This window comes from Pristiophorus japonicus, chromosome 3 (genome assembly GCF_044704955.1).
Source record: "Pristiophorus japonicus isolate sPriJap1 chromosome 3, sPriJap1.hap1, whole genome shotgun sequence".
Classification (NCBI taxonomy): Eukaryota; Metazoa; Chordata; class Chondrichthyes; family Pristiophoridae; genus Pristiophorus; species Pristiophorus japonicus.
In genome coordinates this window covers 49,117,917-49,142,506 of record NC_091979.1, presented here as the reverse complement: position 1 = coordinate 49,142,506, position 24,590 = coordinate 49,117,917, and the positions used below count along the sequence as shown (strand labels likewise).

Here is a 24,590-nt window from a genome sequence, read left to right as displayed (position 1 = left end):
TCTGTTTCTTTTCCCAACTAAAGGTCATCATAGCATTGGAGTCGTTTTTTTGATGATGCACATATGTGCATTGCAGCTACAAAACAAATTTCTTCATTGAGAAGAGTTCAAAATAATTTGGTTTAACAGGCAATGTCTGCATTCTAGCATGTTACATAGAAACATAGAAAATAGGTGCAGGAGTAGGCCATTCGGCCCTTCTAGCCTGCACCGCCATTCAATGAGTTCATGGCTGAACATTCAACTTCAGTACCCCATTCCTGCTTTCTCGCCATACCCCTTGATCCCCCTAGCAGTAAGGACCTCATCTAACTCCTTTTTGAATATATTTAGTGAATTGGCCTCAACAACTTTCTGTGGTAGAGAATTCCACAGGTTCACCACTCTCTGGGTGAAGAAGTTCCTCCGCATCTCGGTCCTAAATGGCTTACCCCTTATCCTTAGACTGTGACCCCTGGTTCTGGACTTCCCCAACATTGGGAACATGGTTATTTTCAAAAGTTTGTTTTGTGTCTTGATCAGGATTTATTTTGGCTTTCCCCAACATCACTTCAACTGTGATCATTTATATGAAAGCATTCTTGATGCTGTTGTTCCCCTAAACAAGTTACATTTTACAATATTAAAAAAATATCTGGCAAGTTTTCAGGGAACTGATGTCAGAATTCTAAGATAGTTGAATTTTTTTTTAATTATCTGATTCCGGTTTATTATAATATTGTACATAATAAAGCCACAGAAAGGGAATCAATGTAAATTGAACTTTTGCCAGTCACACATCAGCCAATAATAATTAAATATTATGTGGTGCAGCCACATGTCCAAACTGTAACATGGCTGGAAAAGGACTATTTTTCTGTTATTTCAACTTTTGTGCGACTGGTTGCAATAAAGGCTTGTTGTGATCCATCCAGTGGCCATTTTGCTTGCAGGTCAATTTCAAGATTTCACACATATTAGCTAATTATTGTGACTAAGCTTATTTATGCATATTTAGAAATGGAAAATATCTAAATTATTGAACAATAGCTGGTAAATGGGCTTTTATATGAAAAAAGTTAACAGGCTTGTCCCTATCTATGTGAGAGGTCATCATTTCTGTGTGAGAGATGATCACAACTCCAGTTCAGCACCGTGGGAAGTGTGTGTGGTGAGAATGGGGTCAACTATACACAGGAAAAGTATGGGTGAGATTTTGCTGGATGGGAACAGTTTCTCTCTGTCTACTCTGTCTAGACTCCATGATTTTGAACACCTTCATCAAATCTTCTCTCAACCTTTTCTGCTCTGAGGAGAACAAGCCCAGCTTCACCACTCTATCCACGTAGCTGAAGTCCCTCATTCCTGGAACCATTCTTGTAAATCTTTTCTGCACCCTCTCTGAGGCCTTCACTTCCTTCCGAAAGTGTGGTGCCCAAAATTGGACACAATATTCCAGTTGAGGCTGAACCAGTGCATTACACTGGTGCACGCTTAGGTTTTTAAAAAGCAATTGCCCACAAAATTGCTGGAAGTGTAAGATGATAACGGCGCACTGAGGGCAACAGGGCATCTGGGACCTTGGGGAACAATGGGACAAGCCATGCGTCTGCTTAACCAATGAGATTTAAGGATTGAGAAATAAAGAGAGGAAGGACTGGGTGAATTAGAGTGGACGAACATAAGGATATATGAGAGGTGATCTTATCGAAACTTATAAGATTATGAGGGGGCTTGACCAGGTGAATGCAGAGAGGGTGTTTCCACTGATGGGGGAGACTAGAACTAGAGGGCATGATCTTAGGATTAGGGGCCGCCCATTTAAAACAGAGATGAGGAGAAATTTCTTCTCTCAGGGTTGTAAATCTGTGGAATTTCCTTTCTGAGAGCTGTGGAAACTGGGACATTGAATAAATTTAAGACAGAAATAGACAAACGATAAGGGGTTATGGGAAGCGGGTAGGGAAGTGGAGCTGAGTCCATGATCAGATCAGCCATGATCTTATTGGATGGCGGAGCAGGCTCGAGGGGCCGTATGGCCTACTCCTGTTCCTATTTCTTATGTTATGTTGGAGCAGGAAGAGGACATAAGGCTCCTCAAGCCTGCTCAGAAATTTCATAAGATCATGGCTGAACTTCTGCCTCAACTCCACTTTCCTGTCCTTATCCCCATATTTCTTGTTTCCCTTCGATGCAGAGAGAGAAATAGAGATGGAAAGAAAGATTAGATTAAGAGAGAGGGATAAAAGAGACAAAGAAAATGTTAGTATAAAAACATTTTTAACAACTTCCTAAAATAATTTGCAACCTGAAGGAATGAGATTCCACACTTATTATTGTTCACTGGGCAAGAGAGGTTGATTAGCAGTCATTAACAGTTATCATGTTGTTGAGGGCACTTGTGCTGTTAATTACTAAACAACTTTTTGTGGCGAGTTTAATAGGAAATTAATGTGCAACTGCAGCAACTTCATAAAAATCACGGAGATTAAGCGCGAGATGCCATTTTCATGAAACTAACGGCGGAGCAGCACAAATCGGCCAGCAACTTTTCGCAATTCGGGGTATCTCTTCCTCGCTACAAGTTGCTGGACGATTTGCGCATTAACAACTGCATGTGTCGTTCAGAAGCTACTTTTTTCAGCAAACTCTGGCCCATTATTTTGGAAAAAGCCACAAAAGTAGACCTGCATTCCATTCAATATTTCCCTCTGGAATGATCCTATTTTTCTTTTCATTATGGTGCCTTATCAACATGTAAGAAATACTTCCTAATGGAATATTTCAACTCCTTGTGAACTGATTTGGCCTTTATTATACCTTCAGTAACTAGCTGTGTCACACACATAAATAACTCCCTTAACTTTAGGGGATATATACCTTTTGGAATAGAAAGGAGAATATGGTGATGATCCCATGTAATTTCTGGTGCCATATTCTGTAGTTATGGGGTAATTATTAGTCCAAAAGCAGGCTATCCGGAGCATGGCATGCATAAAAGGGCAGATTTATTCTGAAAGCATGGCTTTTCCTTTTCTTGGAATATTGGCCTATAATTTGCAGTCAGCAGCGAAGCAAAGTTGTTTGCCACTGGCCCCAAAGAAAATTTATCACAAAGATCTTGCGATGTCCGACGAGAAGTTTGGCTTTTTCGGCGTGCAGTTAAGATCAGTGTAGTGTAGTGGGAATACCATAGCAAGCGCTGCTGTGACGTCAACAAGCTGTGTAAGCAGCCAATCACTATGCAGAATTCTCACAGATGGGGAACCAGGAAGTGATGACTTCATTTTACCTGACATTTTAAAAACTTTTTTAGAGAGCAAAGCAAAGATTGGGGCTCTCGCATGGGGAAATTGTAAACCTGAAATAAAGATGAACAAACTTTAAAAAATATATATTAATGTTTTAAAGTATCTTAAAAAATGTAATTTTTAATACAAAGAAATTTAACACTCTATAAAATTTAACTTTGTTTTTCTTGGCCATAATATTTGTTTAGGAGTCAATAAGCCGTTAACCCAGTTACATCTAATCCAACAAGGTCTAACTTTAATGGGGTTTTTAAACAGTGATATTACCATGGTTGTCCTCTTCCAATTTTCCATAGATTCTGGAATGGTTCCCGCAGATTTGAAGGTAGCTAATGTAACCCCGCTATTTAAGAAAGGAGGGAGAGAGAAAACGGGGAACTACAGACCAGTTAGCCTGACATCAGTCGTAGGGAAAATGCTAGAATCTATTACTGTTTTAAGGATGTGGTAACAGGGCACTTAGAAAATAATAATAGGATTGGGCAGAGTCAACACATGAAAGGGAAATTATGTTTGACAAATCTGTAGTTCTTTTGAGGTTGTATCTAGTAGAATAGATAAAGGGGACCCCGGTGGATGTGGTGTATTTGGATTTTCAGAAGGAATTCAATAAGGAGCCACACAAGAGGTTATTAAACAAAATTAGGTCTCATGGGATTGGGGGCAAATACACTCATCATCATAGGGAGTGCCTCGGAATCGAGGAAGACTTGCTTCCACTCTAAAAATGAGTCGTTGAGGGAAAGGGTGGATGGGGCAGGTTTGCTGCCCGCTCTTTCCGCTGCCTGCGCTTGCTTTCTGCATGCTCTTGGCGATGAGACTCGAGGTGCTCAGCGCCTTCCCGGATGCACTTCCTCCACTTCGGGCGGTCTTTGGCTAGGGACTCCCAGGTGTCAGTGGGGATGTTGCACTTTATCAGGGAGGATATTGCACTTTATCAGGGAGGCTTTGAGGGTGTCCTTGTAACGTTTCCTCTGCCCACCTTTGGCTCGTTTGCCGTGAAGGAGTTCCAAGTAGAGCGCTTGCTTTGGGAGTCTCGTGTCTGGCATGTGAACAATGTGGCCTGCCCAGTGGAGCTAATCAAGTGTGGTCAGTGTTTCAATGCTGGGGATGTTGGCCTGGTCGAGGATGCTAATATTGGTGCGTCTGTCCTCCCAGGGGATTTGTCGGATCTTGCGGAATCATCGTTGGTGGTATTTCTCCAGCGACTTGAGGTGTCTACTGTACATGGTCCATGTCTCTGAGTCATACAGGAGGGTGAGTATTTCTACAGCCCTGTAGATCATGAGCTTGGTGGCAGATTTGAGGGCCTGGTCTTCAAACACACTTTTCCTCAGGCGGCCGAAGGCTGCACTGGTGCACTGAAGGCGGTGTTGAATCTCGTCGTCAATGTCTGCTCTTGTTGATAAGAGGCTCCCGAGGTACTGGAAATGGTCCATGTTGTCCAGGGCCGCACTGGAACTTGATGATTGGGGGGCAGTGCTGTGCAGCGAGTGGAGGACATTTGTCTTACGGATGTTTAGCGTAAGGCCCATGCTTTCGTACGCCTCAGTAAATACGTTGATTATGACTTGGAGTTCAGCCTCTGTATGTGCGCAGACGCAAGCATCGTCCGCGTACTGTAGCTCGACGATAGAGGTTGGGGTGGTCTTGGACCTGGCCTGGAGACAACGAAGGTTGAACAGGTTCCCACTGGTTCTGTAGTTTAATTCCATTAAGCGGGGAGCTTTTTGACGGTGAGGTGGAGCTTGGCAGCAAGGAAGATTGAGAAGAAGGTTGGGTCGATGACACAGCCCTGTTTGACCCCGGTCCGGATGTGGATTGGGTCTGTAATGGATCCGTTGGTAAGGATTACGGCCTGCATGATGTTGTGGAGCAGAGGATGGTGACGAGCTTTTGGTGGCATCCGAAACGGAGGCTCCGTTGACCCTCGCGGTTGACGGTGTCCAATGCCTTTGTAAGGTCGAAGAAGGCCATGTATAAGGGCTGGTGCTGTTCCCTGCATTTTTCCTGCAGCTATCGCACTGTAAAAATCATGTCCGTTGTGTCCCGTGGACGAAATCTGCACTGTAACTCCGGGAGGAGCTCTTCAACCACAGGGAGAAGACGGTTGAGGAGGACTCTAGCGACGACTTTCCCAGTGGCTGATAACAGGGAGATTCCTCTGTAATTGCCGCAGTCGGACTTGTCCCCTTTTTTAAAGATGGTCACGATCACTGCATCTCTGAGATCTCCCGGCATGCTCTCCTCCCTCCAGATGAGAGAGATGAGGTCATGCATTTGCGCCAACTGTCCCTCCCCGCCATACTTCAGTGCCTCAGCAGGGATTCCATCCGCTCCCGTAGTCTTGTTGTTGTTAAGCTGTCTTATGGCTTTTTCTACCTCGTGCAGTGCTGGACTTTTCCTGAGGTGGTGGCGGGCAGCATGCTGCAGGATGGAGCCAAGAACACTCGAGTCAAAGGCAGAGTCTCGATTGAGGAGATCTCAGAAGTGTCCCTTCCAGTGGGCCCTGACTGCCTCAGTGTCCTTGAGTGTTTCCCCGTTCTTGGCCAGCAGTGGGGTGGATCCTTGTGTGTTTGGACCGTAGGTGGCCTTGACTGCGATTGGGGATAATATACTAGCATGGAATGGTTAATGGACTGAAAACAGAGAGTAGGAATAAACGTAATTTTCAGGTTGGCAGGCTGTAACTAGTGGGATGTCGCAAGGATTGGTGCTTGGGCTCCAGCTATTCACAATCTGGATCAATGATTTGGATAAGGGGACCAAATGTAATAAATCCAAGTTTGCTGATAATGCAAAGCTCGGTGGGAATGTAAGTTGTGAGGAGGATGCAACGAGGCTTCAAGGGGATGTAGACAGGCTAAGTGAATGGGCCAGAACATGGCAAATGGAGTATAATGTGGAGAAATGTGAAGTTATCCACTTTGGTAGGAAAAAATAGAAAATCTAAGACCATAAGAAAGCAGAGTATTTTTTAAATGGTGAGAGATTGGGAAATGTTGGTGTTGAGAGAGACCTGGGTGCCCTTGTACACAAACCACTGAAAGTTAACATGCAGGTACAGCAAACAATTAAGAAAGCAAATGTTATGTTGACCTTTATTAGAGGAGGATTTGAGTATATGAGTAAAGACATCTTACTGCAAATATATAGGGCCCTGATGAGACTGCACCTGAAGTATTGTGTACAGTTTTGGTCTCCTTACATAAGGAAGGATATACTTGCCATAGAGGGAGTGCAACAAAGATTCACCAGACTGATTCCTGGGATGGGGTATTGTCCTATGAAGAGAGATTGAGTAGACTAGCCCTATATTCTCAAGTTTCGAAGAATGAGGTGTGATCTCATTGAAACATAAAAATTCTTACAGGGCTTGACAGGGTAGATACAGGGAGGATGTTTCCACGGCTGGGGAGTCTCGAACCAGGGGTCACAGTCTCAGAATAAGAGGTTAGCCATTTCGGACTGAGATGAGGAGAAACTTCTTCACTGAGGGTGGTGAATCTTTGGAATTCTCTTCCCCAGAGGGCTGTGGAAGCTCAGCTTTTGAGTATATTCAAGACAGAGATCACTAGATTTTTGGATATTCAGGGAATCAAGGGATATGAGGGGATAGTGCAGGAAAGTGGAGTTGAGGTAGAAGATCAGCCATGATATTGAATGGCGGAGCAGACTTGAAGGACCAAATGGTCTACTCCTGCTCCAGTGTCGGAGCAGTGAATGACTGACCGCAACTTCAGGTTGGGATGCACATGTGCTCAGTCCTGAAGTTGTGGTCAGTTTCAAAGAGGTAATAACAGCGAAGATTGTTTGTTCGCTGTTGTTACCCACCGCAAATTCCCGGCCATTATTCTCCTGCTTTGTGGAATACACGGCCCCAGTTCTCTCTGATCTTCTTAGCTCTCTCCTTGCTTTTAAAAATGCCTTTCTTACTCTCCCTTCTCCCAATACTATTAATTTTCCCTTCTGCTCAGCAACCATTACTTTGTCTTCCTCAATGTAAAGCATTTTCTTCCTGCAGTGAACAGCACAACATTTGTAAACCTCCCCCTAAAAATTTACAGAAAGTTTAAAAAGTTGTGAATAACTTTGATCGACAATTTATATTAAGGCAAAATTACAATACTTACCATACTGTTACAAGTATGTTTTTTTAAAGTAAATCCTGACACAAGTGTGGATGTATGGAAAGCCCCATACATAGTCTGTTACTCAGATCAAAAATTCTTGTTTAGCGTGGAATAAAGAAAAACAAACCCCAGAGGGAGAGGAAGTAGCTCACTAATCTCACAGCAGCCCTAAATTGAATCCCACGATAGAATGAGCTAAATTTGATTTATCTTGTCTTATCCCTATCACCTTTTCAAAAACTTGATGTAATTTCCATAAATGTGTGTTCTGTTTTTACAGAAAAATTAAAATTTGTGTAAATGTGTTTTCGCATTTCTACATTAAAAAATGGGAAAAGGATACGGACCCTGTCCAGCTACATTGCAACACTAATGCATTCTCCAATAGGCAGGTCAGTAATTGACCTTGCAGGAAACCAAAATTGAATCTTGTTCTCCGAGCTTTGCCATAAATAACAAAATGAAACCCATGATTTTGCATATTTATTTTATAAAATTGAAGTATTGGTTTAGTTAGATCTATGCTGTTTCAAAGTAGTGGTTTGTGAACTATATACAGCACTGATATTAGGAAATTATTTTAATTGTACAGCTAAGTGCAGTAGTTGGATATTGAGTGCTTGAACACTTACAATTAGCACCGGTTGTTATTAACTTGTCCCTATCTTTGACGTTTGCTGATGTGAGCATTGAGAGCAAGACAAATGGAAAGATATCTTCTTAAATGTAATATTTGTATTTTTATAAAGCAGACCTAATTGAAACAAAATTAGGGTATAAATGAGAGAGCATTTTGGTGCTAGTGATCATAATTCAGTACGATTTAGGGTAGTTATGGAAAAGGACAAAGGTGGACCAGGAAAAAAAGTTCTTAATTGGGGTAAAGCCAATTTTGCTGAGCTGAGATGGGATTTCGCCAAAGTGGACTAAAAACGGCTACTTGATGGTAAATCCAGTGTCCGAGCATGGGAGGCATTCAAGGAGGAGATCCTGAGGGTATAGAGCAAGTATGTTCCCTGAAAGAAAAAGGGTGGGGCTAACAAATCTAGAGCCCCCTGGATGTCAAGGGACATGGAGGGTAAGATAAAGAAAAAAGGGAAGCTTATGACAGATACCAACAACTCAATACTGCAGAAATTCAGGAGGAGTACAAAAAGTGCAGGGCTGCAATTAAAAAAGATATGAAGAAAGCAAAGAGAGAACATGAAAGACTGTTGGCAAGTAAAATCAGGGAAAACCTAAAGATGTTTTATAAATACATTAAGAGCAAGAGGATAACTAGAGAAAGAGTGGGGCCTATTAGAGACCATAAAGGAAATCTGTATGTGGAGGCAGAAGATGTGGTTATGATTCTTAATGAATACTCTGCACTTGTTTTCACGAGAGGGGCGATGCAGACTTTGCAATGAGGGAGGAGTGTGAAATATTAGACAAGATAAACATAATGGGCTCAATTGTCCCCAGTATTTGCGCCGTGTTTTTTGGAGTAGGCTGTTTTTTCTGGCCTAATTTTAAAATCCCCAGTTTCCCCAATCAATTTGCACCAGCGTAACTCAGTTAGTAACGCTTTTTTTTTAGGTACATTTTTTTTCCTCAAAAGGGGGCGTTACTTGCCACCTGCGCCAATTCTGGCCATTTAGAAACATAGAAAATAGGTGCAGGAGTCGGCCATTCGGCCCTTCTAGCCTGCACCGCCATTCAATGAGTTCATGGCTGAACATGCAACTTCAGTACCCCATTCCTGCTTTCTCACCATACCCCTTGATTCCCCTAGTAGTAAGGACTTCATCTAACTCCTTTTTGAATATATTTAGTGAATTGGCCTCAACAACTTTCTGTGGTAGAGAATTCCACAGGTTCACCACTCTCTGGGTGAAGAAATTCCTCCTCATCTCGGTCCTAAATGGCTTCCCCCTTATCCTTAGACTGTGTCCCCTGGTTCTGGACTTCCCCAACATTGGGAACATTCTTCCTGCATCTAACCTGTCTAACCCCGTCAGAATTTAGGCAACTTTAGCCAGCTAATAGTTACTCCATTTCTATTTAGGCCAGCGTATATGGCCTCTCGAGAAAACCCTAGTGGAGAGTTAAAGAAATCGCCGCAGGTAAGTAAATCGGAGGCCATTCGGCTAGGGGTGGAGAGCGGAGCGGACCTGGACCGGCAGGACATTGGGGGCCACAGAGTGGCGGGAAGGCACCAGAGAGGCTGGGATCAAGGAAGCAAGCTGGCCGGCAGGAAATCGGGGGCCACGGAGCAGCGGGAAGGCACCGGAGAGACTGGGGTGAAGGGAGCAAGCTGGCCGACACGAAATTGGGGGCCACAGCGCGGCGGGTAGGCACCAAAGAGGCTCGGTGGGGGGGAGGGTCCTCTCCACAGCTGACCAGGAAGGCACCTCACTCAGAGCTCTACTGAGCATGCACGGCCATTTCAGCGACATCAGAACTTGAGTTTTTTCCACCATGCATGCGCAGAGGGCCCGGCTCCTTTTTCCAGTGCAGAATGCAGGCTCCACCCCCCCCCCCCCCCCCCCCCCCCCCCCCCCGAGGCGACTAGCTATGCTGCGCGGCTGAAGATTAGAGGCCAAACATCGGGGAAATTTTGGAGATTTTTTTCTGGAGCATCTATTTACCTAATTAAGCGGCGCAACTCAGGCAATACGGGCTTGTGAAAAATTGAGCTCAATGAGAGAGGAAGTATTAAGGGGCTTAGCAGCTTTGAAAGTAGCTAAATCCCCAGGCACAGATGAAATGTATCCCAGGCTGTTAAGAGAAGCAAAAAAGTAAATAATAGAGGCTCTAACCTCAGTGGTGGGAATATTATTGGAAAAAATGCTGAGGAACAGGATTTGTTTGGAAAGACATGGATTAATCAAGGACAGTCAGCGTGGATTTGTTAAGGGAAGGTCGTGTCTGACTAACTTGATTGAATTTTTCTAGGAGGTAACCAGGAGGGTCAATGAGGGCATTGTGTATGATGTAGTGTATATGGATATTAGCAAAGCTTTTGATAAGGTCCCACCACATGGCAGACTGGTCACAAAAGTAAAAGTCCAAGTTGGATCAAAAATTAGCTGAGGCAGGAAGCAAAGGGTAATGATTGGGTGTTTTTGTGACTGGAAGGCTGCATCCATTGGGGTTCCTCAGAGCTCCGTGCTGGGTCCCTTGCTTTTTGTGATATATATCAATGACTTGGACTTGAATGTTGGGGGTATGATTAAGAAGTTTGCAGATGACACTAAAGTAGGCTGTGTGGTTGATAATGAAGAAAGCTGCGGACTGCAGGAAGTTATCAAGGTACTGGTCAGGTGGGCAGAAAAGTGGCAAATGGAATTCAATCGGATAAGTGTGAGGTAATGTATTTGGGGAGCTCTAACAAGGCAAGGGAATACACATTAAATGGTATGACACTGAAAAGTGTAGAGGAATAAAAGGACCTTGGAGTGCAGGTCCACAGATCCCTGAAGGTAACAGGCCAGGTAGATAAGGTGGTTAAGAAGGCATCTGGAATACTTACCTGTTTTCTTTGGAACAGAGGAGGCTGAAGGGAGACCTGATTGAGGTGTATAAAATTATGAGGGGCCTAGATAGAGTGGATAGGACGGACCTGTTTCCCTTTGCAGAGGGGTCAACAACCACTGGGTATAGATTTAAAGTAATTTGGGGGAGGTATAGAGGAGATATGAGGGGAATTTTTTACTCTGGGTGGTGGAGGCCTGGAACTCACTGCCTGAAAGGGTGGTAGAGGCAGAAAGCCTCACCACATTTAAAAAAAAATACTTGGATGTGCACTTAAAAGTGCCATAACCTTACAGGGCTACGGACCAAGTGGGATTCGGCTGGATAGCTCTTGGTCGGTGGCGCGGACACAACGGGCCAAAATGGCCTCATTCTGTGCTGTAAATTTCTATGTTTCTATGAAAATCAGAGGAAGTCCTCCCATCAGAAATCCTTTTTTGAAAAGAATTTTGATCATTAGTTCTGCTTTGCTTTCTGTTGATTTTTATTTTGACAACAAGTGCCAATGACATCACTGAGGCCACATGCTTAGAAAATGTAAATGAGCTGAATTGATGTAAACAATTAATGCGATAACAATACTTGGTTAATAACCAGCTCTGGTAAACTTTACCCACCATATACTGTACAACCAGATGAAAACTTCAGCTTAGTACCATGGAAGATATCACTAACTATTTAAACAAAAGTATACAGAAATCAGCAGCAACAAAAGAATGCCAACAATTGTTTTCCCCAACAATTTTATAGTGAAGACCCTAATGGTGGGATGCCTTCATGTTAAAATGTGTATATATTGGACATGGACAGATGCTGCATGTATATTAAAGCTTCAGATATAGACTAAAAAAATCAATTTGGAACTCGGAGGTTGGAATTTCTGCCCACCTGTATCAGATCGTGATAAATCAGTGGTCAATAACGAAAGAAGAGTCAATGGACATTTTCAGTACATTTTTACGGTAATTATAATGTTATTTGCAATATGTAAAGGTTCCAGACAGAAGGAGAGAGCTCTAATGGTATAGCATAGTAAAATATGCCCTGCTGCTCTATATTTACTGTGACGTGCCACAAGCACTATATTTATTTTAGAATTGCAAGATCTCATATTTGGTACCTCTTCGATTGCTATTCTAAAGAAATTGCATGGAAAAAAAAATGTCTGATGGAAATTCTTCTTTTCAATTTGTTTTCTTTTTTTGCTTCTCTTGTATGTGACCTACTTCATCAGGAATGGCCAACCTTTGAAATCCCAAGAGCCAGAAAAGATCCTGTGCACTGACAAAGAGGCACATGTTTTAAATAACTGTAGGATACTCACTGATGCTCTAACTGTAACTGTAACTTTGAAACCGAACCAACAAATGTTACTTGTTAACGTGCCTTATTTCCAGTTATTTACTGGAAATCTGGATTTTTTTTTCTTGACGTGCACATTCTCTTTCTCACGTTATCATCATAGGCGGTCCCTCGAACAAGGATGACTTGTTTCCACATGAGTTCACAGATGTTTCAATGAAGGATCCGATATTCTAGTCCTGAACTCCAGTTGAAGGGGTGGAAGATGCCTGTGCGTGGATTTTTTTTAAAGTGTAGTGACCATTGCACATCAGCCACCACACGGGCTTGACCGAGCTAGGCCTTTATCCTGTGACAAGGGTTAACCAGGACGACTGGAGACCTGCTGCATGGGCCAAATGCGCACACATATTGCAGTGTGGGCTGGCCTGTGCTGCCCCTGGGCCCTCGGTTCTTCTGGGCACCGTACCCTCATTCGCCGCACCTCCGCCATGATCTCTCTCTGCTCCGCCGCCGCGATCTCTCGCCACCCCTCCGCCACATACATTCGCCGCATCTCCGCCACGATCTCTCACCGCACCTCCGTATCAAACATTTGCCGAACCTCCGCCACAATCACTCGCCACACCTCCGCCATGATCTCTCATCGCTCCTCCACCCCGACCTTCCCACTCCTCCACTGTACCCGGGCTCCGCCGATGTTCCTGCCTACTCTCCAAACGGCGACCTGGGTTTTGATGACATCACCCAGTCGCCCACCTCAAAATCGTAGCACACTTGTAGCAGCTCGCACTGGAAGTTGGAGTAGTGTGCCGCTCCAGCTCTTTTATGTCCCCAACCTGCATAATATAAGACCTTCAGAATTAGGAACAGGAGTAAGCAATCTAGCCCCTCGAGCCTGCTCCACCATTCAACAAGATCATGGCTGATCTGGCCGTGGACTCGGCTCCACTTACCCGCCAGCTCCCCATAACCCTTAATTCCCTTATTGGTTAAAAATCTATCTATCTGTGATTTGAATACATTCAATGAGCTAGCCTCAACTGCTTCCTTGGGCAGAGAATTCCACAGATTCACAACCCTCTGGGACAAGAAATTCCTTCTCAACTTGGTTTTAAATTGGCTCCCCCGTATTTTGAGGCTGTGCCCCCTAGTTCTAGTCTCCCCGACTAGAGTGGTGTCCTCTCACAGGTCGGGGGGGCCACGTATCTGTTTGCTGTCTCTCTCGTGCATGTTCCCTTTGAAGTGCAATCACTGCTGTTATATAGGTCAAAATAGCAGACAATTTGTGCACAGTAACAGCCTCATGATTTTGGTTGAGAGGAATGTTGGCCAGTACATGGCTCTATGAATAGTGCTAAGCAATCTTTTGTGTCCACCTGAATGGGTAAACAGGAGGTTTAACGTCTCATCCAAAAGACACCATCTCTGCCAATGCAGCATGTCCCTCTGCGCTATCATCATCATAGGCAGTCCCTCAAAATCGAGGAAGACTTGCTTCCATTCTAAAAGTGAGTTCTCAGGTGGCTGTACAGTCAAATGCGGGAATTACAGTTTCTAACAGGTGGGACAGACAGTGGTTGAAGGAAAGGGTGGGTGGGGAGCATGCTTTGCCGCATGCTCCTTCCGCTGTCTGCGCTTGGTTTAAGCATTTCCTCTGCCCACCTGGAGCTCGCTTGCCATGTCGGAGCTCCGAGTAGAGCACTTGCTGAGGGAGTCTTGTGTCAGGCATGTGGACAATGTGACCCACCCAACGGAGCTGGTCGAGTGTGGTCAGTGCTTCGATGTTGGCCTGAGCGAGAACACTGACATTTATGCGTCTATCCTCCCAGTGGATTTGCAAGATCTTGTGGAGGCAGCGCTGGTGGTACTATAATGAAATATCGACCTAGGTTATGTGTTCTAGTCCAGGAGTGGGGTTTGAACCCACAACATTCAGATTGAAGTGCTACCACTGTTCTTGAAGGGGAAGGCAGACCCTAAATATGTTATAGTAATATTTTTGTTAAGTTAGATGAATAAATACACCTTTTCGCAACTAGAGTTATTTACATCGTTTTTTTTTAACCTGAATTTCATCAAAATTGTATGCCTCAGTGTCCTATATTATAGATTTTTTAAGAGATTCTGAGGTTTGCATTTATAGCATGTGCAATGAGCTGAATAAACAGTGTAGTATTGGCGTATTAACATTATTAAATCCTAAACAAAACTCTTGAAGTGATGAAGAAATACTAAAGAAAGCATTAGAATATTTGGCCACATGTCTGTATGCTGGCTGCTGATGCCATTTTGTATGGAGCATTGAGCCTTAGAGTATGAGGTTGGAGAAATTTTATTACTGATTCAAGTTATTTAGGTTGTTTATCCAGCATTTTCAAATAAAATGTTGACATCAGTATATTTGTTATGTAAAAAAAAAGTGTGAAATTTATTTAAAACAAGAAAAACTGTCTGACATCATGATTCAAATGTTTTCGAAATGGTTAAAATTTTCATTTTCAGTAATGCATTCGAATAGATGCATTGTTTCATTGCAATCCGTGACTTTAACTGCATATCAGTTTAGAATATGTGCAAGTTATCTTATTGCACATCACTGTTGCCATTTTCTTGATAAACTAATTGTTAATTTTGCACAAGGTATATATTTTCAATTTTCTAAACTAAACTCTTATATATTTACAGGATTTTGTATGAAGGCTGAATCATTGAAAACTGTGGAAGTGGTGCGAAGTAAAACCAGGTGCCTATTGTGTTAAACGTGAAAACCATCTGTATTTTGGACTTGCCTGGGAAAAATACGTTAAAAGTAAAGGTTGCGGCCTACAATGGATTCGATTACAAGAAGATTACCCTGGCCCTGAAAATCACGACTAGTCTGCAGGAATCAGTAAAGCTTAGCAAAACTGGTGTATGTCAAAACATATATTAGCCGCCTTAAAGCTCAGAACTGAGTAAACCTTTTGTGAATCATGTGCATTCTGATTAGGAGGCAGCCGGTTCTCTCTATGTAGCACTACTGTACAGCTCCAAACACTCTGAATCATCCCACAGCACTAAATGAATGTGGATTATTATGAGGCAGTGACTTTGTATAAAATGGTGGCTTTTGAAGAGATGGCTCCTCATTGAGCTGGAACATCTCCGAGTACTTCGTACAGTGGACAAGCACTGTACCTTATGGTCACGTTTCAGAGACCACAATGACATGAAATCCGAAGATATCATCTGACTTTTGATATCTTTGAGGTGTCACAAGCAGAAACGTAAAAATGAATGGAGGAAACGAGAATGATGGCGAAAAAGATGGTGGGGGACCAGCAGTCCAAGTTCCTATAGGATGGCAACGGCAAGTTGACCAGAATGGAGTGCTGTACATGAGGTATGTGTTCTGTATTTGTTTTAAGCTGGTCAACTTGGGGAGTGGGGGTGGGGGCGTCTGGGAGGAGGGAGTGAATTTAACATCCGGTTCTGGAGTCAAATATAGGGTAAACTTAAACCATGACCAAATAACTCTTTCCTATTTATATTTTTGTGATTTTTTTTTTTAATTCAATTTTGTTTTTTGCAATACCTCACACAATTGGAACTGAACCCCAACTCGGTTATTATTGGCTTTGCTGCTGTTCACTCACTCTGTGTGATCGATGTATTCTGTATTCTGTGGAATTCTCTACCACCGAAAGTAGTTGAGGCCAATTCACTAAATATATTCAAAAGGGAGTTAGATGAAGTCCTTACTACTCGGGGATCAAGGGGTATGGCGAGAAAGCAGGAAGGGGGTACTGAAGTACATGTTCAGCCATGAACTCATTGAATGGCGGTGCAGGCTAGAAGGGCTGAATGGCCTACTCCTGCACCTATTTTCTATGTTTCTATGTATAGTTATGTCATTAATTTGTTCCATTTCAGCAGCACTGGCTTTTTCAAGCGGTTAACATTTTTCGAAAACATAAGTACTTTTTTTAAACAACTATATTTTTTGATAGCTCGGTGTTAAATGAACCATAGGATTTCTGGTTTAATCCGTAATTTATGTGGAGTTATCCCGTCTCGGCAATGGAGATTGCAATGGGCTTGTTGCTGAATAGGAAAGAGAAAAATTGGACTGGGTGCCCCTTCCCGATTTCTGTCAAGTTGGAATTGTGCATGCGGATGCCAGTTTAAAGTTGGGTTGTGGTTTGTTATAATATTACATGGTCATACAGCCTACATTATGTACAGATTCACATGAAGAGTAGATCATGGCAAATGTACCTGAAAGCACGCTGCCTGTGAAACTGTGCCTTAGCACGTATGTAGGTTGAATATTTCAAAAAAGGGGCAAGTGTAGGAGCAAAAGTAAGTACATGTCACAGTGGAAAATGTTAGATGCTGCTTTTGTTGAATGCTTAACTCATAACTGATTGTGACTTATGTAATTTGCAAAGATTAGATGAGAATGGTATCTCAAAACACTTTTCTGTCACTCAAGCAGTGACCCAGAACATCTGAGCTCTGGCTTTTACTGTTCTCTGTAAACCTGCAGTCCCCATTTTAGAGTACGTTTTGAAGGAAAGGAACCATTAAAACAAAAACTCTAAACACTGTTTATTGTATGGCTTCATTTTCCTCACATCCTTAATTTGACTCTTAGTTTTTCATTTGAAGTCTTGCTGGCAGCCTCTGCATTAGAACCCTGCCACCTGCTTACCTCTAATCCCTGCTGTCATCCTCATCCTTTCTCATGATACTGTGATGATAGGACGGGGCTTCCTGAAGATTTTAACAGGCTTTCACATTACTCAGGGCAGCTGGTTGCAGCTGCTGCGTTCTACCTCCTTCAGCAGAATTCCACAATGCATGTCGCTACTACTATTACAACAATTTGCGTTTGTGTAGCACCTTTAATATAGAAAAATGTCCCGTGGTGCTTTACAAGGACAAGATGGGATATGGGGTTGGGGTGGGGGTGTGCATATGCAGGCGACTAAGCTGGAGGAAGTTGCAGAGTAAAGGTGGAGCGAGGCAGTGGGGGGATTTTTAGATGAGGATCAGGATTTTAAATTTGACACATGGCATGGAGTCATAGGAATGTACTTAAAGATGGGCAGGAACGGACTGGCTGGTCCATCAAGCTTGTTCCAAACAGCCACAGGAGCATCTTGACTCCCACTTGGAGTTATTTAATCTCCTGAGAGAGGCAAAAAAATATGCTGACTCAAAACAACATCTGGGAAATTCCTGTTCTGAACAGAAAACAAGTTCCAGCAGAGCACTGTGATCATGAGATAAATATCTTTTGTACGCAATGATATTAGCCATAAAAATGAACTTGTCCAGCTAATTTTTGAACTGTTGCAGGGAATCCACACTCAGCACACGAGCCGGTTATTTGTTCTGAGTGTCGGCATCCCTCTATGTAAAGAAAAACCTGCTGACATCCAACCTAGTCCTGTGCTTGCATAACTTGTATGCATGACCCCTCGTGTTCCCTAATCTATCTAGTTCAAATAGTCTGTCCACACAGACACTGTCTAGTCCCTTCATCATTTTGAACACTTCAGTTAAATCTCCTCACTGTTCTGGAGTAAAAAGACACAGCTCTGTAAGACTTTTGTGATAGCGAAGAGTTTTTCAATTAGGGATCATTCTAGTAGTCCTCCTTTGAAGACTATGAAGCTGGACAATTTCTCCCAAATTTCTGTCTAAAATGGTTAGTTAATGGAACATAATTCGAACATATATAAAATAGTGGAATTTTGGCCACTGCCTCTCATATCTGGCCTCCCACCCTCCATAAATTCCAATTTGTTCAAAACTCTGCTGTGTACCTTGTCCTATGCCAAGACTGATCTGCTCATTAATTCTGATGTCGCTGACCTACATTGGCTGCCCATCTTCCAATGCATTCAATTAAAAATCCACGTCCTCATTCATGAATCCTTCATGATCACAGCCCATTGTCTTAGCCCATCGTATCTGCAATCTCCTCCCCCCCCCCCCCCCATCTCCTAGCCCAAACACTTCATACTTCATTCCTCTCATCCCAGCATTGGTGACATGGGCCATCAACCACCTTGGTCTTGCCCTTTGGAACCCCCTCCTTAAATATCTCTCTGCATCTGCATCTCACTGTTCACCTTCAAAATTCTTGTCAAAACCCATCTCTTCAATCTAACATTCAGTTCACCCTTTCTAATCTGTCTCTTCCTGACTCAGCATTCTTATTGCTATCACTGTCATTGTCTTGAGGATATGCAAAAAACATTCCAGATGTGTGCTGTTCTCAGTATTTTGTTTTACCAGAGGAACTTTCTTTGCTGAGAGCAGGTCTCTGTTACTCTGTAAAAGCTCCTCTCCAGCTAGGTTTGAGAGTATTTTTGGTTCAAGGCAGGCTGGATTTAGAGCACCCTGTCGCTCTTTGGCAGAGGTACACTCTATTGTGGTATTTGACTTAAGGGCCTTAGCATAGCTGGGGAATTCTGGGAGGTTAAGAATTTAAGTCTGTAAGAATGGCAGTGTTGAAGTGGCAGCTTGGTCAGGATGAGCCAGAAAGTCATTGTGGCTATTGTGCTGACTCAGTTTGTTTCATTGGAGGCTAGAACGTGGAAAAGTTCACTAGACTTGCCAATGCAAGAGAGCAGCTATGTGGGTAAATGCATCATGTAACATGCGATACTGACCTTTGCTTTTCCTGGTTCAAGATTCTTTTATTCCTACTTGTGAAGCGCCTAGGGGCTGTTTTACATTAAAGCTATAATTATATAAATGCAAATAGTTGCTGCGGTCATCATCGTCTTGGAGGAGGTGGTTATGCAAGGAGCGTTCTAGACTTAATGGACTGTGCTGCGTTAATGAAGCTCAATTAGGGCAGCAGAAGGGACATGACATCTGACCTGTGCCAAAATCAGTCGGAGTTACTCGTGATTGTTCTTTGTTAACCCCTGCTGAAAAGTGCTTGTGTGTAGATGTTGAGTAAGCACAGGATAGACATGGTTGTGATATTCCCCATAGTCAAATAGCTTGCTAATATTGACTGGCTAGGTTGACAAGTGAAATCTGTGACCTGGACGGAAGAACTTCTGTATTTGTACATTGTCACAGCAATAAAGGTATTCAGACATCACCTTCAGCCTGAACTCCAACCAACTATTTTGGGATCAACTTTTTTACTAAATGGATTTCAGTGGTTGAAAACCAGCTTTAAAGGTCATTTTCTAACCAATTCAAAGCCTAGGTTCAGAAGACAGACCATTGCATTATAGTTTCAACAAAGACACCACAGCCCAACAGCACCCAAAAAAAAAATTGCAGTTATATAGCGCCTTTCACAACCTCAGGACATCCCATAGAGCTTTACAACTTCCATGGTCCTCAGGGTTGAGAAGCAGTTAACCAGAATTGTCATTACTTGAATACTGCCATATGCTGATCGTGAGTCTGAATAGTGTTTCTAATGTATTTAAGTGCATGCATAAAACCAGTAACTCGCCCCTCACACTAATAGCAGTTTTTGATGAGCATTCCTGGTGGCTACATTTCTAGCGGGGAACTATTTAAAACGGTTCCATTGTATCATGCCACCCACTAGAAGACTTTTTGCATAGCTCCCAAAAATAGTGTTTGAGAGAATTTTTTATACTCGTGCCAAGTCTGAAGTCAGCTGGTTCTATTTTTTGCAAGGGGTATTTTCCCTGCTCCATAACATTAGTTACAAATGTTTAAAAAGTCGCTATGATTATTTAAAGTGATTATTCTGGAGTGCTGGTGTAGTTCCAGCAGTTCTTCAGTTCAATTTAAAATATCCAAAAGCCAGTTTGATCCTGGGAAGTTTGTTTTTCTGAATAAATGGTGAGCTGCTTTAAAGAGCTATGTAGGATCATCTTAACAAAACTGCATTGAAGTGTGGGCTGAATTTTGTAGGTTTTAATTTACAGCCGTGTAGATCTATTCAAAAATGTGCCAGTCTTGCAAGTCCAGATGTTTGCTGGAGGAATTGGCGAGCATTCTCTGAATGCTTCCATATATGCTTATGCCTTTTGACAATTGGCTGTTATTGGGAATCCTTTTTTCTATATCTAAATATAAATCTGTGTTTCTTTAAATATGAATCTTAGATTTATCACTCCTCGCCTGCCCAGGAGGTTTGACTTGACTTGCTGCTGGCACTTTGTGACATTGCTGAGATGTCTATGGCCTAGACTTTCTGCCTGGCCTCCTGCTGATTTTTCAGCACATCTGGGGATTTCCCTGTCCCTAGCCTGCCAGCACCCGTATGTAGGCCAGTATATGTAAAAGAGATGCAAATGAGAAAAACGCATCCTCCAAAATAGTTCTTGGCATTTGCATCATTTGAATGCTGGACACCTGTTGGGCCCAGGCTTCCAGCATTGACGTGAGACCTGATTTTTTTTTCTCTCTGGCAACCAAGCCTGCTAGGTAGTTTTAAAAAAAAACGATTGCAGTAAGAGCAGCAGTTGTCTGCATCCCTGTACTGCGACGGGTTTTGGAATGAACCCCTGCCTTTTTATGTAAATGACCACAAGTTCAAAAGTCCTGTTCCTCTCGTAATGCATCAATGAGGTTGGAGAGGCATAGTAAGTGTCGGCCTATATTCGTGCTTAATCAGCACGTGATTTCACAACCCACCAGCATTGCTTATTTTTTGTTTTTTGTTTTAGTTTTTTGAATATTGCGACAATGACTGCTCTTTCAAAACACCAGCTCCAGAAGATCATTTTTAGAACCCAAATGCTCGCAGTAAAAAATTGAGATGTACAATTTATTTTTGCCAGTAAACTAAACTTTAAGTATTCTCTGAACTGCTCATCATCTCTAAGTTTTCAAAATAGATTACTGAGACGCAAACTTAGGTTTTGCGTTGAAGTTTAGAAATGCAACTCGTGCTTTTGAAAGTAAGGACTGGACACCACGACAGATTAGTCCCCAATTCTAGTGTGGCTGGATTTGTTTTCCCCCTTTTGAAGTAACAAATTGTTGCCATTTTGAAGTAGAAGATTGGATTGCATTTACAATACTCTTATTGACAATCAGGGCTGGATAGAAGATAAAAAGAACATTTTGCTGCACAAACACTGCAATCCATAAATTAGAATATACATAAATGCTGCAAGTTTTCACTAACAAAATGCATGCATCTACTAAGTTCTACTTTTTAAGCATGGTCATAACGCTGTATGTGTATAAGCAACCATAAAGTATAAAATAGTGAAACAGATGTACTTCAAATTTTGTAGTCTCTTGACACATTTTCCAGTTTGAAGACATAGCTGCTTTTCTGGATATATCCATTATTTTTGTCTATTTCTTTAGAACATTATTGCAGATGATTACTAAAATTGACTAACATGGTGAAATCATTTTTTTTTAAATGAGTAACATTTTCCAGTGTGTTAAACCAATTAACCATCTGGCTATTCCAAAATCTTCGCTTGGCTTATGGCTAGGTACTTTTCTACACTGAGGGAGGAACAACATATACTCAAATAAGCCTTGGATATGTGCACTGCCTTAGATTGGTGCAATGGCTTGTGCTGGGATTTATCTAAAATTTACATTTGAATTTCCAATTTGTATATTTATAAAAAGGCCTATTGATGCTTTGGAGGATGAACTCCCCACGTTTGGCTTGGAAATATAAAATCGGCCAGGATTCTAGCTCCTGATTATTTTCTAGGGCCCCCTGCTGGTACTGTGTATATGGATGCCACATCAACAAAGAATCTGACTTAACCATGATGGCCTTTGCAGTTGAATAGCATGTGGCAAAACTCTTTCTCGGCTCCCACATAGGGAATGGCCTCGCCAGTACCCAATATGTCTGACTGCCTTATGAAGAAAGAAGAGAGAAAGAAAGACTTGCATTGAAATTATGCCTTTCGTGCCCTCAAGGTATCCCAAAGTGCTTTACAGCCAATGTAGTATTTTTGAAGTGTAGTCACTGTTGTAATGTAGGAAATGTGGCAGCCGATTTGTGCACAGCAAGCTCCCACAAATTGCAATGTGATAATGACCAGATAACCAGTTTTTGTTATGTTGATTGAGGGATAAATATTGCCCAGGACATGGGATAACTCCCCTGATTTTCTTTGAAATAGTGCCTTGGGATCTTTTATGTCCACCTGAAAGAGCAGATAGGGCTTCGGTTTAACGTCTCATCCTAAAAACGGCACCTCCGACAGTGCAGCACTCCCTCAGCACTGCACTGGAGTGTCAACCTGGATTTTTGTGCTCAAGTCTCTGGAATGGGACTTGAACCCACAACCTTCTGACTCAGGCGAGAGTGCCACCCACTGAGCCACGGTTGACACTAAGATGTGCAAATTGCAGACTGGAATAAATAATTGGAGACCTGTAAGATATGATTTTGGAAATCTGGAGGGGAAAATTCTTAAGTTATGCTTGACTATTTTTATGCCGTTTTTAGAAAATGGAACAAGTTGACCTGTGGCTGAGTTGTGACCAGCTGCATGCACAGTGCAAGCACAATGAATATGTTTATGCTCCAATGATCAGTGGTGGGTGCAGTAGTGCAAGCTAATGTCTGAAGAGCCAAATGCAATGAAGTGTTACCATAAAAGCATTGCTGAAGAGGATCCCCAGTCCAAAACTTCACAAAGAAAACCTAAATAACCCTTTAGGTGTTATCAGTTGGTGGCACTCTCGCCTCTGAGTCAGAAGGTTGTAGATTCAAGTCCCACTCCAGGAACTTAAGCACAAATTCCAGGCTGATAATCCAGTGCAGTAATGAGGGAGTGCTGTCCTGTTGGAGGTGCCGTCTTTCAGACGCACTCTCAGGTGGACGTAAAAGATTCCATGGCACCAATCGAAGAAGAGCAGGGGGGTTCTCCCTGATGTCCTGGCCAATATTTATTCCTAAACCAACACCTAAAAAGATTATCTGATCTGTTTGTGAGACCTTGCTGTGCGCAAATTGGCTGCCACGTTTCCTACTTTACAACGGTGTCTACACTTCAAAAGTACTTCATTGGTTTTAAAGCACTTGGAGACGTCCTGAAAAGAACTATAAAAATCCATGTCTTCGCTTCTGTCTTTCCAGCTGTCTGTCTCTTTCCAGCTGTCTCTTTTTGTTTCTTTCACTCTCTCTCTTTCTGTCTCTGTCTCCCTCTCTGTCTCTGTCTCTCTCTCTCTGTCTCTGGCTCTGTCTCTCTCTCTCTCTCTCTCTCTCTCTCTCTTTCTGGCTCTGTCTCTCTTCCTGTCTCTCCTGAAGATTGTACATGCATTCTTAGCAAACATTTGGATAGCAGACCATCTATCAAGTAGAATCTTTGTCTCCAGTTAGCAGTAGTATAATGTTTTGTGGTAATAGCAGGCATGCCAGTATCCAGCATTCTTGTGTGCAGAGTAGAAATCGATGCAGGGAGGATTCTTTCATGATACCAGCAAAAAGAAAAATTGTGAACCAATACTGAAAAAGGAAAATGGATTAGTTCAGAATTGTTACACCACAATGTTTCCTCAAGTGTAAAAGGTTACGTTTTCTCTCTTTCTGAAGTATGTGATGTCTTTTAAGTTCATCCGTGAGAGCAATCAGAGTTTAACATCTCAACCAAAAGACAGCACCTCCGACGAATCAGCATTGCACTGGAATGTCAACCTAGATTACGTGCTCAGATCCTGGGTTGGGGCTTGAACCTCGGACATCGGAGTGATATTTATCATTGAGGCAAGACTGACACTTAACTCACATTCCTATGGTGCATGTCATTCAAAGTGGAAAAAAACCTTATAATATCGACAACTTATTTAAACAGGGCAATTAAGGCTGACCTAAGGTTAACTGTTTTTAATTGGCAAAAATTAGTATATGTAATAGACAAAGTCTATTAGTTCTAGTTGTACTACTTGTGTTGTGATAAAGATAGCACCTTTCCAGTGTGTTAAAATCATAACTGGACTGCCATTTCAAATTCAGGGGTTTCCAACTTTACTATTTTCAGTTGTTTATGGGATATGAGTAACAAGAATTTATATATATTTCAGCATAGAACTCTATTTTTGACCATGTCCTATTATTTTTTTAGTGAGATTTTTTACATGGTGCAAAATATTAATGTTAGCTTCCTTGTGAAAGGTCTAGCATTCTATAGGGACGGAATGTACCAGTGAATTTAATACTTAAGCCCCATTTAGGGGATTGTGAAGAGAATGGGTAGTTGTGTCCAGTCGTAGTGGCAACTCATCTGTAATAACAGATAGAATCTTATAACACAGAAGGAGGCCAGCAGCCTGTTGTGCCTGTGCCAGCTCTTTGAAAGAACTGTCCAATTTAGTCCCATACTCCGCTTTTGCCCCATAACCCTGCAAATTAGTTCGCTTCCAA

General features: G+C 42.4%; 1 protein-coding gene across 6 annotated transcripts in view; it reads left to right on the top strand.

Moving 5' to 3' along the window:
- Positions 1 to 24,590, top strand: part of mbd5 (methyl-CpG binding domain protein 5) — a 294,362-nt gene that overhangs the window by 119,854 nt on the left and 149,918 nt on the right. For all 6 annotated transcript variants that reach the window (XR_011592643.1, XM_070875343.1, XM_070875345.1 and 3 more), the window contains one exon: positions 14,930 to 15,626. Coding sequence is in view for 5 of the 6 variants with exons in the window: in XM_070875343.1 (XP_070731444.1) it covers positions 15,517 to 15,626 (110 nt within the window). In the remaining variant the exon portion in view is untranslated. The remainder of the gene's footprint in view (positions 1 to 14,929; positions 15,627 to 24,590) is intronic.